The sequence below is a fragment of the Danio rerio genome, chromosome 14 (genome assembly GCF_052040795.2).
Source record: "Danio rerio strain M-AB ecotype USA chromosome 14, GRCz13ab, whole genome shotgun sequence".
Lineage (NCBI taxonomy): Eukaryota > Metazoa > Chordata > Actinopteri > Cypriniformes > Danionidae > Danio > Danio rerio.
The window spans coordinates 27,852,945-27,870,709 of NC_141034.1; the positions used below are offsets into that span (position 1 = coordinate 27,852,945).

Sequence of the window (17,765 nt, forward strand, 5' to 3'; positions counted from 1 at the left end):
GCATTTTACATCCAGTAGAAAGCGATATGATGTAGCAGAATGACTGTGACCTATCCAGGCTACTAACAATATAGTATATAAACGTGAAGGCTCAAGACAATGCAAGAAAGGATGACAGCCAGAATCACAAATGATCCAAGTCTGTTAAAAGTATGGTAGAGGTAAAGAGATTATTTGGCAATATCTGTGAATACCTTGACTATATTCATATTAGACACAACAGGCCTATATGTAAACTCCAATGCCATGACAAGATGCAGATTTTTTTTCTTTTCTTATTGATGCCATTAATCTATTCACTTTAAATTCAAGTGGCTCACAACACAAAACTGTCATGCACAAAGTGAGCATGATGAACAGATTTCTCAGTATATTTCTCAGAGTATATTTGAGAGCGGGCTAGGCAGTGGCGCAGTAGGTAGTGCTGTTGCCTCACAGCAAGAAGGTCGCTGGCTCAGTTGGCGGTTCTGTGTGGAGTTTGCATGTTCTCCTTGCCTTTGCGTGGGTTTCCTCCGGGTGCTCCGGTTTCCCCCACTGTCCAAAGACATGCGGTACAGGTGAATTGGGTAAGCTAAATTGTCCGTAGTGTATGAGTGTTTGAATTTGTGTGTGGATGTTTCCCAGAGATGGGTTGCGGCTGGAAGGGCATCCGCTGCGTAAAAACTACAGTATATATATATATCTCAACAAAGAAAGGTGTAATTAACTTAATGTTAATTAATACTTAATAGTATAATACTGTTTTTACTGTACTCAAGTTATGATAAAATAACTGCACAATTAAAAAGTCTTACCGACCACAAACCTTTGAACAGTATTTTCAACTTTCAGTTATAAATGGCACAACAGATAGTAAAACAAATCAAATATGATCCAATGTAGAGCTGCACAATATATCGTTTCATCATTGATATCGCTATTTGCGCATCTGCAATAGTCACACTGCAAGATATGCAATGTTGAGTCCGTATTATAGTTGACCAGGAGCTACAGAATTGTATTTAATTGGTGTATTCATATGGAATTTACACGATTTATGCAAAAAAGTTTTTTTTTTTTACTTTATTCTAGTCCAAATATCTACATTTAAAAGTGACAAAAATTATTTTACTTACCCCACTGGCAGATAATTTAGCTTGTTGTAACTCTTAATTTTGACTTATTGTAAAGTCTTTTTTATTATGTTTATTATTTATTTTTTTTAAATAATTCAATATTTTTGAATATTTTTAATATTTTTACTTGCTCTAAAATAGTTTTTGATATTTGGTTTAGAAACGAGATAAAAGTAACACATTTTTTTTGCATTGTTATTATTAAATTTTCCGTTTGTGATTACTGAGAAATCCATCAAATAGTGCTATTGTGAAACGGTGTCAAAATATTTATTGCAGAAAAATCAAGTATTTCAAGAATCCAATTTTTCCAATATTGTGCAGCCCTAATCCAATGCTAGCTAAAATGCTAATATATGATATAGAAAGATAAATCAGACATTTGTTCTGCTCCAAAACCTGGTGAGTTGCCCCTATAGAGTGCATTACAGTCACACCTCTAAAGTTAAAGTTCAAAGTTTTGGCCAAATTTAAGGATACTCAAACTGAAAAAAAATTAAATTCATTCAATGCTGAAAATATAAACTATTTGACTACTGTAGTAAAGCTGTTTATGTGGAATTATAAAAAAACTGTATATTTTACGCAATATTTCTGTGTTTTATTTTTAGGGTATTGCATCACTGGCTTAGCAACATGCAAAATTCTACTGGGATCAATTGTTGAGTTGAGTCTCCCAAGCGGAATCACTATGACGCACACAGTTGCTGCCTGTGCACAGCTTTCCAAATCAGTCCTCCTCAGTTTGAAAACTGCCTTTGAAAACATCCGTCTAGAGGCAACAGACAGCCAGACAGCTCACTAGGGCTTTGGAGCAGAGAGAGACATGGTTTTCTATAAGCATTATTTAGGAGAAGCATCATTACGTCGTGCATGGAGTCCAGTAGCTTAGTGAGCTGATAGAACCGTTGCCAGTTCTGGCTGGAGTTCTCCTCTCTCTTCACAATAGCCTTGCCCAATTCTTTAATGTAAGACATTCGTAGTTCATCAAACACTGACTGGCTCTTCAACCCATCCTTCGGCACTGAGAAACAACAAAAATCATGCAAAATAGCTGGTATAAGCTCGTTTGTTTCTGAAAGAGTATATAAGGATGAATCTAAAGAGGTATCTAGAGAAGTTCACCTGTGTTCAGGAGCAGAAGGACTTTCATGCACAGATACTCCTCAGTGGACACTTGCAGTCGCACAAATTCATTGGAGATCTTCAACATCTGTTCACACTGATCACTCATGTAGGGCAACTTCATCCTCTCTCTGTGGACAGACACACATGACCCTTATTTAGGACTTTATGTACAGTACTAGAGTTTCCCTAAATACATGGTTTAGGATACATGGTTAGGATCACACAGAGACTGATCTGCTAGTGATGATATATGAATTGACCAAAATGTGTGTTGCAAGTAGAGAATTGATCTCATTTCTGCTCTCATTCCGTAGAAATGATCTGTTCTTTATATGGACCTCTTGTTTACATTGGTGGCAAATTGATGCATGAGCCATGATGTTGGCGCTTTCAAACCAACTTTTCTAAATGTCAAAAGTAGGGCAAGTATGCAATGGGAATTAATCATTCTACCCTATCCTGTGCTGTTTTCATCTTGCTACAGGGCTAAACAACTCTCACTTTGACTCAAATGGATTGTGGTTAGGTTTGGCACCAAAATTAATTGTGTTAAAGAGCCCATATTATGGGTTTTTGAAAATTCCCCTCCATGTAGTGTGTAACACAGCTCTAAGTGAAGTGAAGTATCCAGCTAAGGCTTAAATCTGTTAGTGTACAGTGTTTAAAACGGTTGATTCATCTATAAAAGAGTCGACTCATAGTGCTTCAAACGAGTCGCCTTGATACCGACTCATTAGGTGTTTCGCCATGACGTACGAACGAAACCAAGTTATTCACGTGCACGCGCAAACCCGGGAGATTTCAAACCTGAGGCTCCGCCCTCTGACGCAGAAACCCAGACACACACACACCCACAAACACACACACACCCACAAACACACGCACACAAACATGCCGGTCGATTGAAGTCACACTGCAGATGGATATATTGAGTCTCTACCCAAAGATGAAACCTCAGCATTATAACCAAGCAGTTGGAAACTTCTGGAAGCTACATGCTACAAAGAATACTTCATCTGAGTTTGTTAAAGGAAGGATCAGTAAAGAGTAACTGATGGACGTCAGGATGGGTTTCTTCCATTTCTCAAGTGTGAGTACATGCGGTTAAAGTTGTTGCCTCGTTTACTCTAGCTTGCAAATGTATTTAGTTGTGATTTGTTACTTGTAACCGCGTGTACTGTATCAGGTTAACTGGATATATTATCTTATCGCGTGCAAAGTCACGTTAAAAACGCGACGCGTGCTGTTTGTTTATGGAGCTCCGTGCTAGAGTTCTGCTCCCGCGATTTATTCGGAAATGTATTCACGCGCCGCAGAAATCTGGCGCGGGGAGAGAGAGAGAGAGAGAAAGCGAGAGAGAGCGAACGAACGAACGAGCTTTGTGTACTTTGTGCTGTGTGTGTGTTTTTATACAGACAGCTTGGCTGTCTGGACTGTATACTGGGTGATATTTGGTTGTGTTCTCCGCTCTAGCGGGACCGGGCGTGGCGGGCAGAAAACGGAGCGGGTTCTCAGGCTAAAACCTGGCGGGTGCGGGCGGAAGCGGGAGCGTTGTCATCCGGAGGTGTGTGTGTGTTTTTGTGTGTGTGTGGTATGGCGAGTACACGACTGTCTCCTTCGTTCGGTTATCCGTGGCACTATCCACTCGCCATAGTGTGGCAGCTAAAATCCACGTCTACACTATCGAGCGTGTATGAACTGTGATTACTTTTTAAATTGCTGATTAGCTATTGGCCATTTCCCTCTCTGACTGAAGGCAGTCGACCAATCGCGACAGACTGTCATCGGTCTAATCAGCGCAGATTAGCTTCGCGCTAAGGAGGGGTTTGGGAACAAATGAATCACTGGACGATTCATACAGGAGTCGCTGGGATAATTAGGTAAAAATAAATGCAGATTATAAGACCATGAAAGTGTTTTTTGACCTTGCATGCATATTAGACTGTTGTTGGAGACCCTTACAACCAAGATATGACCCTATTTCATGTATAATATGGGCTCTTTAACTGCAATCCAGCAGGGGTTCAACTTTGGTTTAGACCAGGCAAGTAATATCAAGTTGAGACTGCATGATTTTAGCCCCGAATTTGACTTGCCGACAGGTTTTGAGAAATCGTCGAAAAATGCTTGAAATCACAGGCAAATCTGTGCTTACTCACATGAGAAACAACCACACATTATGGACTATCAAAGACACAATCTGAGAGAATCGCTGATGAGTCGCAGATGCCCATGAGATATTTTTCATGCTAAATATCTGGAGCTGTCTGCGATTCAAATCATGCCGTGTAAATTTGTTCAGATTGAAAATAACATCGGCAATTATCTATAGCCAATGAAAGAGCGTCATCCACTGGTATGGGTATTTGCAGGGCAGCGAGAGACTGGAGGAGAAGTTAAAAGCGAAGTTAAAAGATATTTGGTAGGAGCACTCAAGTCTGTTTGACTTGTTATATGAGCTATAAATTGCTAATTAGCCAGGTGAGCAAAATAAGTTCACTTTCTACCCCTCTAAATGCTTTTTTCTCAATATGTAGTTCATCACAAAAGATATACTATGTCACCACGCGTTGTTTCCATGTCACTTCTCGTGTGTGTTTGGTTGTGAGAAGTAGTTTGCGTACCGAGACAAAGATGTCTGCGATTCTTCAGATTGTAAAGTCATGCAGTGTGAAACCCCCTGTCTCTGATACATCTTTGTAAACACAGCAGCGATGAAATGTTACCGCAGATAGTCATACTGTGTGAAAACATCTGTGACACGACCACTTAATAGTGCAGTCTGAACTCGGCATAAGCCTATTGTTAAAGCACAAAAAAGAGGGTATGGATGGGTAAGTCTTCATTGTCGGGCAAACTTCTGCTGTGATGAAAAGAAACTATAAATAGATTTTTAATTAATTGCCAAAATATTACAAAGTATAGGCTTAGTACTATATCTTTAAAAGAAGCATCACAAACTACGTTTCCATTCAAAGTTGCCAATTTAAGAACACGTCTACTCTCATTTGGAAAAATCCACTAAAAACGCTCCATGTCCACACTACAGTTCTCAAATGCTTTTCAAAATCCACATTGAAACAGCTAATAATACAATTGTCAGTGTACTTCGCATGCAGTAAGATGTAAGATGCATGTATCTACTTTTGGCTCTTTAAAACATTGCAGCAGTACATTGAGGAATAGCATGGTCCGACAGTGAGGAAGAGTTGTTGCAAGAAACACAGCAGTATAAAGTTGCAAATGCGAGCCAGAATATAGACTGGAAGATGTCAAAATAACAGCTCTGAGTAAACAGTCAAAATTCTTTGAACAAAAGCTGCAGTGCAGCATGAACAAGCTGACATTAATCTTTACCAGTGCTGTCCAAACATGCATCCAAAACAGCTGCTGTACAGTTTCATCCACCTTATTAGCAGAATTGGTCACGACTAAAAATGAGCCTCCATTTTCACGACACATATTGTGACAAAAAACTGGCGTTGTCAATTTATCCACTTGGGAGCATTTTCACAAATATTCAATTTATCTTCATAAACTAAAACACCCTCTAAGAGTAGACAAAATACCAAAGCAGAGAGAAAATATCTCTTTTCAATGAAAATGTCATGGAGTAGACGTGGCATGACTTATAATTTAAAAATAAATTGGAATTTTAATGGATCGTTTCCATTCCATTTGTTTAAGAGAAATAATCTTTAATTGTCAAAAATTTAAAAGGCTGCTTCAATCCAGAAAACCACTGTAACTCATTTAATTAGATACATACTCATTGATCACCAGGTCTGGAGCGAAACACAGCATGTTTCCGTTACAGTGCTGGTAGGACCTCCAGCCCAGTCCAAAAGACATGATGAACAGCCAGGAACACTGCAGGAGGGTCATCTGATCATCCAGATGAAGGTTCCGGAACCCTAAAATACATGAAGCAGAGGGTATTTGATAAGCTCTGTGGCTGAAAATATTCCATAGGATGTTTTTAAAGACATCACAATTCGTACCTGGCAGAGCTTTAGCCCATTTGACAGCAGAGATGACCTGCCGGCCACCCAGCCTGTTCAACGTAGTCATGAGGCGGACGGATGTGTCTGGTATAGTGCTGTCATATCCGGCATAGAGGGTGTCTGGCTCAATGGCCTTTAGTAGTGATAGCATAGTGGGCACCAGCTGAGGCATTGGTTTGGGCACCAGTGCGCGGGCCTCCGGCAGTGGAGGAAGGTTGCGCTCCGGAATGGACTGCTGCTGGATTACCTTTCCGGCTTGACGTGCCTTTGACTTGCTTTTACGTGCTGAGCAGAGAAATTATTAAAATAGTTTTTTTTTTACTTACAAATATTCACTTCATAAAATTTTAGATTCAATACAAATCTAGACTAAAGCTGCATGATTAATTGTAAAAAAAAAAAAAAACATATTTTAACCAAAGACTATAGAAAACACAAGGCATGTCACTCATATCTTTTTGAATGGGGAAAAGTGTAACTGTCAATGTGGTGAATATTGCCCCGCCTACTAGTATAGGAGCCAATCATCGATTGCTACTGTATATGGTGAAAAAAGCCCGCCTTCTAGTACAGGAACCAATCATCGATCGCTTTAGACAGACGATACTCTGGGGGAGGGGCTTGGACCAGATGTGAGTTTCTGCAGATTTTGTGTAATTTGGATGTTTAGAAATGAAAATGAAAGAGACAGATGTTGTTTAATTTCATTGGTGATCCCTAATATGAAATTCAATCGTAAGTTTGGCAAGCATCTTTGGAGAAGTTTATGTTTCCCCATTCAAACAGAATGCCTGAGCATACTGCCAGAGAGGTGTTTCAAAAATGCAGCCGAGTGAATGACCTGCCTTAAGGGGACTTTGTCTTAACTATCCACATAGTCTAATTCTAAATGATGGTGGTTCAGATTTGTTAATTAAACTTTGGATGATCACAGATCTGCATGTGATCCAGAGAGCCGTTGTTTGGATAGATTTAATCTTTAGTCAATTTCACCAATATTATTATTTCTGTGTTACAAATATTCTAATAGCCACAGAAGTTCTAGGATAACAGCTGGCATAAAAAAAATGATGTTTACAGTGTGATCAAATTCAGTAATCGAGCATGACGCTTCAAATGAGGGATTACATTATTGAAGGCATTACATTATTACTACAGAATGTGGTGATGGACAAGTAAAATGTTTTTAATCACTGAATAAATCATCCCAGAGATTTTTCAAAAACACTGATTCAACACTGATATTTTAACACTGACTCTTATGATTAAGATTTTGTCAGAATCTAGAGTATTTTTTTATCATGGCTTGTATCCACTGATTGGTACATTTCAGTAAAGTACAGTTTAATTTAATTTAATTTACGCATTTATGTGTTTCCTCTGTAAGAAGTAGTAAAATGGTACATCATACCATATAGGGCTACACAATATATTGTTTGAGCATCGTTATCGCAGTTGATAATGCACAATAATGACATTGCGAGTGTTTACAATGTTGAGTCCGGATTATAATTGACAATTTTGCAAGTGTTTTTTGAGGCATGTGACTGTATGAGGGTTTTAAAAGCTTTGGCAGATGAATAACGATTAATTTTATTGTATTGTTTATAAAACGAAAACTATGCAGTATCATTTTTACATTTGATTATAGACTGTATACCTAAATACATTTTGAAATCAATAAAACAATAAATTGCTGTTTATTTAATTTTTATCTTTTTCTCAATTGCATTAATCTTTGCTTGTAGATTGTTTCTTATATTTTTTTGCATATGCCAGGGGGTGCCCAAATTCAGTCCTGGAGGGCCGGTATCCTGAATAGTTTGGTTCCAACTTCCTTTGACACACCTGCCTGAAGTTTCTAGTATACCTTCATAGAGCTTGATTAGCTGGTTTAGGTGTGTCTAACTGGGATCGGAATTAAAATTTGCAGGACACCGGTCCTCCAGGACTAAGTTTGGACAACCCTGGCATATGCACTCTCCTACAAAATCATCCCAATCAATCTAAAATGATATATTTTTCCCAAATAGTTATTCAACAAATATAGTGAAATTGTATTCCTATCATAATATATATCGCAGGATGAACATTTTTCTAATATCGTGCAGCTCTAGTACTGAACCACTTTTTTGGTGGAGCTAGATCCACTGGAAAATGTTAATTGTTTGGAAACAATACATTGTTTTTGTTATTTAAATCAAAACCTCATTTTATTTTTGAAAATAAGCCCATTGTAAAACTCCCAGAGCTGGAGTACTTTTTTTAAATCCGTTAGCTGATTTCTGGGCAGCATTTTTAGCTTAGCTTAGCATAGATTATTGAATCGGATTAGACCATTAGCATCTCACTCAAAAATTTGCACAAAGTTTTCATAAGTAACTTATTTAAAGCTTAAATCATCCTATATTGTAGGGCTGCACAATATTGAAAAAAAAGACATTGCAGTGTTTTTGTTTTTTCTGTGATATGAACATAATTACAAAAAGGTGACTATTTGGGAAAAAAAATCACAATTTTACATTGATTGTGCTGATTTTGTTAGGGAGTGCATCTGCATAAAATACACAAATGTAGGGCTGCACGATCTATCTTTGCGATATTTTGTTATTCTGCAATTTATATATTGCAATATTGAGTATAATTCTACCAGATGACTAAATATTTCTATTTGGAAAGAATTTATAATGTTCGATTGACTGTGATGATCCTGCATGTGGTTGAATCATGCATTAAATAGAATAAATCTAATATACAGGCAAAGATAAAAACAAATAAAGAAAAAGATACAATTGAAATAAACAGTGTTTTGTTGTTTTCCGAGTCTAACAATAATTCAGGAAAATTAATCCTTATTAAGCTTTCAATCATTAAATGCTTTTAAAATCATTAGAAACACATTCAAATGGGAAATTATAATACAAATTCAACCATAAATATTCAGCAATATGACTATTGCGAATGAAGACATTGCGATATCGATGCTGTAACGATATATTGTGTAGCCCTACTATATTGTATACTAAGCCTAAACTAAGCGTAAAATGAAAAGTAGCTATTTTAGGCTAATATGGCTTGGAACCATAATCTAATCAATCTAAAAACTTTGCTGCCATACCATGGTGGCAGCAGATGCAATGATATTACGCAGTGTCTCTGAAAAACTTCTGTCAAAAAAAACAGCATAACCACCTGCTGGCACAGGAAGCATGCTTTGCAACCATGTAGACATTTGTGAGAGACGTTTCTGAACTATTTTTATAGCACTGCATGATATTATTGCCCTTGACTTTAGATAGACTAGACTAGATGAAAAAATGGTAAATTTCTAGGGGAGTTTTAAAACCTGCTTATTTTCAAAAGTGGATAATGTTAGAATTGGATTGTTAATTCAGAATTATGGCAGAATCACGATCTCTATTCTTCTTTAAAAAAAAAAAATGTAATTCTTATGTTTAGCAAGGTCTTGGCTAAGAAAGTGATTTTGATGTGGAAATCTACCTAAAGGTATTTTTAAAAATGGTTTCTGCCCTAAATCTGGAAAGGTTACATTTCTCAAGATTTGGCAAACTAAAATGTACAATAAAATATTGAGCCCCTCTCTTAGATTTATATTTTAACAGTGTCCACTTGAGATTCATTTGATGGTGCTGCATAATTACTGTATTCAGAGCCCCTAGTTTTTTGTGATTCCGTCATGAATCACAAAAAACTGAATCCAACGCCAAATCAACAAAAAGTCGCTGATGTTTCTTAATTAAACGCAAAGTAATCGCAAAAATAATAAATGATCTCAAAACAGATCAAATTCCAAACCATATAATCAAAATATATTTATTTCAGTTTGTAATGAATTGTTTTACATGACTTACAGACGTTGCATATGCAGCACACGTGTGATGTATTTGAAATCTCACCTGTGCGGCTACGCCCTCACAATACTAACATTACATGGAAGGGGGGGCGGGATTGTTTTGCAGCCTGTGCAGTAAGCAGACGCAGATGAAGTGTGAGTGATTTACTTGTGAAGTCTATGCAAAGATTGGATTAGACACCCTGTGGTGCGAATTGGCCATTTTGGGCTTCAGACTGCACAAGAAAGTTGGAAACATCGAACAAATGGGGCAATGGAGCAGTTGTAGATTTTTTTTTGACAAGAGATCAAAATAAAAAAGCTTTATTTTTATTATTTGTGTCACTTAGGGATGCACGATATATCAGCGGCCATATCACTATCGGCCGATAAATGGTATTTTTAAGATTATCTTTATCGATCCAATGTCTACATTAGGCAGATATCTTTAAGCCGATAAATTACGTAATTGTACAGACCGGCCTGCCTCGCGCATGTGTGGGCGGAACTTTAGACTTTAAACCTCACATTGTTTATTCCTTTAAAGTCCGTGCTTTCTTCATGTGGTATTGCTGTGCTTTAATATCTAAGTAAGTACCCATATTCCTCAGCATTGTACATATGTTTGATAGAGTGTCATTTTGTATTTTACTTTAAATCGCCTCAGGAAAAAATATTACATGTGCAAACATCACAGCAGCGATGCACACGTGCTAAACAACTCGTTGGGTTATTTGTAATCTAATAGGATTATTAGTTATTATTATTGTTATTTGTTTTGTTGATTTAAGAATGTATTCAGTTTGATCAGAATATTCATATTGATTATAACGAGTGCCTGTGAGGACTGTCACCGCACACACACCCACACACTGATCTGACAGCCTTCACAGCAGCACGGGGGAGAGGTGCGGTGCGCTGGTTACTGAATCCAGCGTAGGAGCTCTCAAATTGCCACACATTCTGTTTTTACATTATGCTCTGTGCATGTCATAAAGTTATCTGAGCTCAATGCTTAACTGCTCCGCCTGCAGTTGAGTGAAACTCGCATAATTTATCATAAACTTTTCATCTGTCATTTTTCCCCGCAATTGACAGCAAGAACGAACACAGAAGCGTTGTCTGATTGACAAGCAGCAGCTTCACGCGTTCAAAAGAATCTAAAACACCAAATAGGATGAATCTATGCTGCATTTTCTAAAGTAATACTATCTGTATTTAGCTGTTCGCTTGTACAGTGGCTCTGAACCTGCAAAACACCTCTATAACAGGCTTTTTTGGACATGACATATTTGTAAACATATACATCACTGTATAGTATAAGTTTCAGTCCATTTTTTCAGTCAATTTTTATTTTATTTAAAATATATTGAACTTGCTTGTTAATTAATTCCCAATTTGTTATTTAACCTATTATTTTTATGCAACAGTCAAGTTGCATGTTAATTTGCTATGCAGAAAAGGAAATAATAGATTTTTTGCATGCGGATTTATATAAAATCATGAATATAGGTCTATATAATCACCTTGCAATTATGAAATTATAGCTTTTTCGCTTTGAGTATAGACTATTCGGTTCATAAGAGCAGTTCAATCTTTTATGAAGTTTGCTGTATAAAAATATAACATTTTGAAATATTTATAACTATTGGCCTATACATATCGGCTATCGGCCTCCAAGTCTGAAAAGTTATCGGTAATCGATATCGGCCAAAATATCCATATTGGTGCATCCCTAGTGTCACTAGCTATGTTTTCATTCAAAAATGCAAATTAACTATGTGCAAAAGTGGATTATCGCATAAAAGATGTGTGAATAAAGCAGCGTTTCCATTCAACGAGTCAAAGCAGACACAATCATCACTTCCTGATTAACTGGCGGCAAAAATCAACAGTAAAAACCGAACTTGCTGTGATAGGAGAAGCTACAAGTGTTTTCTTCATTTCAATGACTTGCATCTTAGAAAGCAAATCCTGACACACAGTAAACGCGTGGTGGCAAAGACGTGAAAAGCAGAGCACAGACGCTCTTGATTCTGGAGGTGATTAATAATATAATAACACTAATACTGAAACTGTTTAGGAGTTTTAGAATAACCAAAACAACATTTCAAATGTTTTACAATGAGCTCAGCCTGCTGGTTTGTTACACATGATCTCTCGTAACTAAATCACATGACCTTTTTCATGCACATTCTGGAATGTGTTCAGTAAAAGTGTTTCCATCGCAGTTTATGCACATCTTTTCTTATCGAAATAAAACATTTATCCTTCACAGTTATGCGCATTTTCAAAATTCATGCGCATCTTGGCATTTCCATCAACCATATATCCAAAATGCGCATACAAATAGATGGATGGAAACGTTGCTATTGTCATTGTGTCAGATTGCACACCTAACATAGTAGACTACCTAATTTATATAATATTTTTATATAATATGATTATAATATATATATATATATATATATATATATATATATATATATATATATATATATATATATATATATATTTTTTTTTTTTTTTTTTTTTTTTTTTTTATATAGATGTATACTTTTAATCCCAAAATTTTTGTTTTGTGAATTTTAGGGAATTACCACCACAAAATCACAAAAAAATAACACGAAAAACTAGGGGTGGGGGAGGGGGGAATTGGGATAAGTTAGTAACACTGATAACCTTTGTTAACAAATATGCATGTTGAACATTACTGAGTGTTATGTTTTCACAAAAAGTTCTATAAATAAAGTTATAAAAAATGTGATTCTCAGTTTATCCACATTTATGCAGCTCTAATATCTAAACTGACATTTAAGGACACACTGGTATAATTATATAATAAATGCAAGATTTCATGTTACCCTCTAGGTTCATGCCTGCCATGAGGCATTTGCGGAAACGACAGGCAGGGCAGTTCTTCCGGCGGATTTTGTCAATGATGCAATCGTTTCGCCCAGCACACAGGTAATTGTGTTGCCCTATGAAAAACAAAAAAAGGTAATGATTAGACAGGATGTGTCAAGAGACCCTCACCCTTCACTGCTGTCCAACACTGTTCTGAAACCCACTGCATGGATCTGACTGTTTATGCACAAATGAGAACAACAAACATTTCTGCCACTGTTTTGTTGTAGATCTTCAAATGTATTTAGTTAATTGGCAGACGTTCTTGGTGTTATTTGTCTGCTTGGGAGACATAATCATGATTTCCAGCTAGAAGGATGCATTTCAGCACCCACACAATAAAACATTTTGACTGACGAGTGACTCATTGTACGAGTCATTTGAAGTAGACGTGCTATGAGAAGTCAGATCTTGCTGGAAGGACGTGGTCTCTAACTCTACCTTATTAGGTAAAGAAGCACTAATGGAAAGAAAATCACATGTTGAAATTGCCACTGTTGATGTGTTTTGATCACCAGTCTGCACTTTTATAACTAATATAAAAATGCCATATGTATATATCATCATTTATGATTAATTGCCTGATTAATGGAGTTATTTAATCTAATCCTAATTATTTAAGCTAGCCAATAATGGCAGGGCAGTTTAAAGTCCTCATTCCAATAAGCATTATTATATTATATTATATTATATTATATTATATTATATTATATTATATTATATTATATTATATTATATTTTATTATATTATATTAATCTGTACAAATGTTTAATATTCACACACAAACATCACATTCATGTAAGAAAAATCAAACTACTTTTATTTTATATGATATTAAACTATATGATGTGGGTCTCCTTTTTTGAGGAGGGGGAGGTGTCTATCATGAATTGTTAAATTTTTATTGTAATATTAAATTAACATTTATTTTTTTTACTTTTTTTCAGTCTAATGATCTAGTACTAGTCTAATGACTAATGACACTAAAGTACACATTTATAAAGTGCACTTGTGATAAATTTGAATTAACTACTTTATTTAAGAGCACATTTACAGTGACTTCCAGTTAATATGATACAAAATGTCTTGTAAAAAGGGTTTCCGCAAGTTTCACCAAATTAAATTTAAGACTTCAAGACATTTTAAAGACCATTATGAATGAAATTTAGACTTATACAGGGCTAAATGCTAAGGATTTGTTTAGAATATCCCAGTTAGAAAAGATAGTCACTAGCCATTTCAAAAAATGATTATAATTTAATAATATAATAATAATTAAATAATAAAAATATAGGTCAGGTCAGTATCCTCAACAGTAAATAAATGGAGTACTTTTAAACAAATGTAATTAAATGCTAATATTAAATAAAAAGTTAAAAGTTTGATTGAGATTGGGATTGTTTGTGATTGAATGAGTGTTAATGGCCAGATTGGAAAGCTATACATGAACAAAGCAAAATTAAGACCTGTTAAAAAGTCCTACAACACAACATTTTAGTTGATTTAAGAATTTTTAAAGCCTAAAATGTAGCTTTTGTGATTTTAAGACATTTTAAGACCCCGCAGATACCCTGTGTAAATAAGATACACACGTAATTTCTATTAAAATTTGTATGACATTTAAGTTTTTTTTAAAATTTGTCTACACTTGAAATAAAGCATTACATTGAAGCTATGTTGACTAATACAAATGAGTTTAATTCTTTTTAATCAGAAGAAAAACATACTCAAGCTCTATTAAACTAAGACTGAAGTTCTTCAATTAATTGTATGCACATTTAAATACATTTTAAATGAACTGTAATTCTTTCTCTAAAACATTGCATACAGTTTAAAAGTATAAAAATACAATATTTTAAAGCATAGTATTGCCATTAAAAGTACTTTGTTAAGTGTATAATCAAGTAAGCATGGGCCGGTATAAGACTCTGATGGTAAGATAACCTTAAATAAAATATCACAGTTTGACGGTATTGTGATTACTGCTCTAAAATATGTTCTTTTTAAAACGTCTGTGTAAAACAACTAAATCTTTTCCCCTTTGAACACAATATATTTTATTTTAAAAAACATGTTTTAGAGCAGTAAACATGTCAGGCTAAATAATTCAAATAAATCATTGACTTTAATTAGTTTCTAAAACACAGATTTCTTTACAATTTAAAACGACATGCTTTTCCGCAGGTGATACTGTTGTCCTAAAAATATGCAAATAAAAAATCTAACATATACCTTAGAAACATTATAGCTGAATATTTTGGCAATTTTAAAACCTTGACTTTTCCAAACTGCGGTAACCCTTGAAAACGATTATAGTCTCATCCCTATACTCAAGATGGACTTATAAAAAGAGAATGCATAGTAAACACATTAATGCCAGAGATATATGGAATACCTTCAACAGCCCTTTTAAAGAAGACTTTACAGCTTCCGCAAGTGAGAACTCCATAATGGCAGCCAGAAGCCTCATCTGAGCAAACCAGACAGATCTTGTGTGTGCCAGTCTTTCCACCAGCTGACGATGTGGCAGTGCTGTCTTCAGGCCTGAAACAATCAGAAATATCTATCTTTTAATGTCCAGGAATATTATAGTGCTATCATTTTGAATATTGAACTGAAATGTACACTGCTGCCTGAAAGTTTGGGATCAGTAAAATTAGGGCAGGGCGATTTATCGAAAAGTAATCAAAATACACATTCAGAAACTATAATCAGTCAAAACATTTTTCAGGTGAATTTTTTCCAATTATTTTCCATACCATGTGTGGAGTCACGTGACCCCGCTTTAAGGCTAATTTCTACTTATTATATCATGATTTACACGTATTATATTATTCTGATACTATACTTCAGCCAAGTGCATGCCTATGGTCCGGTGCAGCCTCCGCATACCCATACACCTCTCAAAAAAAGAAATGTAACTACATGCAACAATGATGCGTAACGCAAGCTTTGTAATTGGTCGGTTTGGTAGCTGTGTCGAGGGTGGGGTGGACGGTGCAGAGAGCCGCATTTTATACAATCCGTGTTTTCAATTGTTCAGCATTGATGTTCAATAAATAATCATAGATAGTAGTGCGTGTTTATTTCAATTATTTTAAAATCAAGTAATGCTTGCTTCATTCAAAAAATATCTCACTTGTAATATGAGCATATTTACTGTACAAAATCTGTCAGTGAACTATAAGGGCAAAAACATCAATTAAATAAAATAATCGTTCATTATTTGTAGTAAGAGTTAAAATGTTCAAATTAATAAATATTTTGATTTTAGACCAAATCGCCCAGCTCTAAGTAAGATTTGTTAATCTATATAAATTCTGTTCACCTGCATTTTTTGGGATCAAAAATACTGTAAAATTCTGAAATATTATTCGAATTTAAAATGACAGTTTTCTTTTTAAATCTAGTTTAACATTTAAATGTATTCATGTGATTTAAAGCTGAATTTTCAGCATCATTAGCATCACATGATCCTTTAGAAATCAATATAATATGCTGACTTGCCGTTCTATCATGATCAATTATTAATAATGGTTCTTGTTGAAGACATTTTTTCCTTCATAAGATTGTGGAAACTACATTTTATTAAAGTTCACAAAAACATCATTTATTGAATCTTTTTGAAACTCGTTTACAGTATGTCTTTACATTCCATATTCCATCTTAAACCGTTTAATGTTATCTTGATGAATTAGTGTGAATAATATATACTACTGGTCAAAAGTTTGGGAGTAGTAAGATTTTTAGATGTTTTAAAATAAGCTTATCCTGCTCACCAAAGCTGCATTTATTAACAAAAATACAGTACAAACAGTAAAATTGTGAAACATTGTTGCACTATAAAATAACTGTTCAAAAGTAGATTATTATTTATTTTACTCATTTATTCCAGTGGTTTAAAAGATGAATTTTCAGCTTCATTACTCTAGTCTTTAGAGTCTCATGATCCTTCAGAAAAAACTCTAATATGAACTATTATTAATGGTAATGGTAATAAAATCAATAATGACTGGAGTGATCATTTTATTTGAAGTTACATACAGTAAGAAAGCAGTTATCCAACATTTTAATAACTTTAATTATTTAATAAATGCCACCTTAATGAACTCATTTTCTTAAAAAAAAAAAAAAACTGCAAAAAAAAATTGACCTCAAATAAATATGAATTATTTCTATTATTATCAGTGTTGAAAACTGTTAGGCTGCTTCATACCAAAAACTACTAAATATAAACACAACTGGTTTAATTCATTCATATTTAGAATTTGTATTAAAATAATTTTTAAATGACCATGTGAGACAGAACACCTGAGCAACTATTATAGAAATGTTGCTTTGACATCAGAGAAATAAAATGCATTTATAACTACACTCAATAAGAAAGCAGATTTTTTTAACGGTGCTATTTAACTGTATTTTTGACCAAATAAATGCATTATTGGTGTGCAGAATAGCATTATTTTAAAAGCACGATCACAAACTATTGTGTATCTCTCCGCATAAGTAGTTTCAGCCCACTCCCATGACAAAGCTATGATTATGAAACATAATAAATCCAAAAGAATGGCCACCAGGTGGCGACACCCAAATGTAGCCAAAAAATTCAGCACTGCTCCACCTCCACAGCGACTGCACTGAGCCACTTTTGCAACGCCTACACATGTGTTTAGTGTGAGAGAAAAAGACAGAAAACAAGTAGGGCTTTACAGTGTAGTAGATATAAAATAAACAGTTGCTCGCATGCAAATCACTCA

At 35.0% G+C, this 17,765-nt stretch overlaps 1 protein-coding gene across 1 annotated transcript in view; it reads right to left on the reverse strand.

The window, feature by feature from the left end:
* nr3c1 (nuclear receptor subfamily 3, group C, member 1 (glucocorticoid receptor)) overlaps positions 1-17,765 on the reverse strand; it is a 54,208-nt gene that overhangs the window by 3,150 nt on the left and 33,293 nt on the right. Inside the window, exons 3-8 of the mRNA NM_001020711.3 lie at positions 15,404-15,552; positions 12,965-13,081; positions 6,245-6,532; positions 6,013-6,157; positions 2,241-2,371; positions 1,982-2,139 (exon numbers count right to left, since the gene is read on the reverse strand). Of these exons, the coding sequence (NP_001018547.2) occupies positions 1,982-2,139; positions 2,241-2,371; positions 6,013-6,157; positions 6,245-6,532; positions 12,965-13,081; positions 15,404-15,552 (988 nt within the window). The remainder of the gene's footprint in view (positions 1-1,981; positions 2,140-2,240; positions 2,372-6,012; positions 6,158-6,244; positions 6,533-12,964; positions 13,082-15,403; positions 15,553-17,765) is intronic.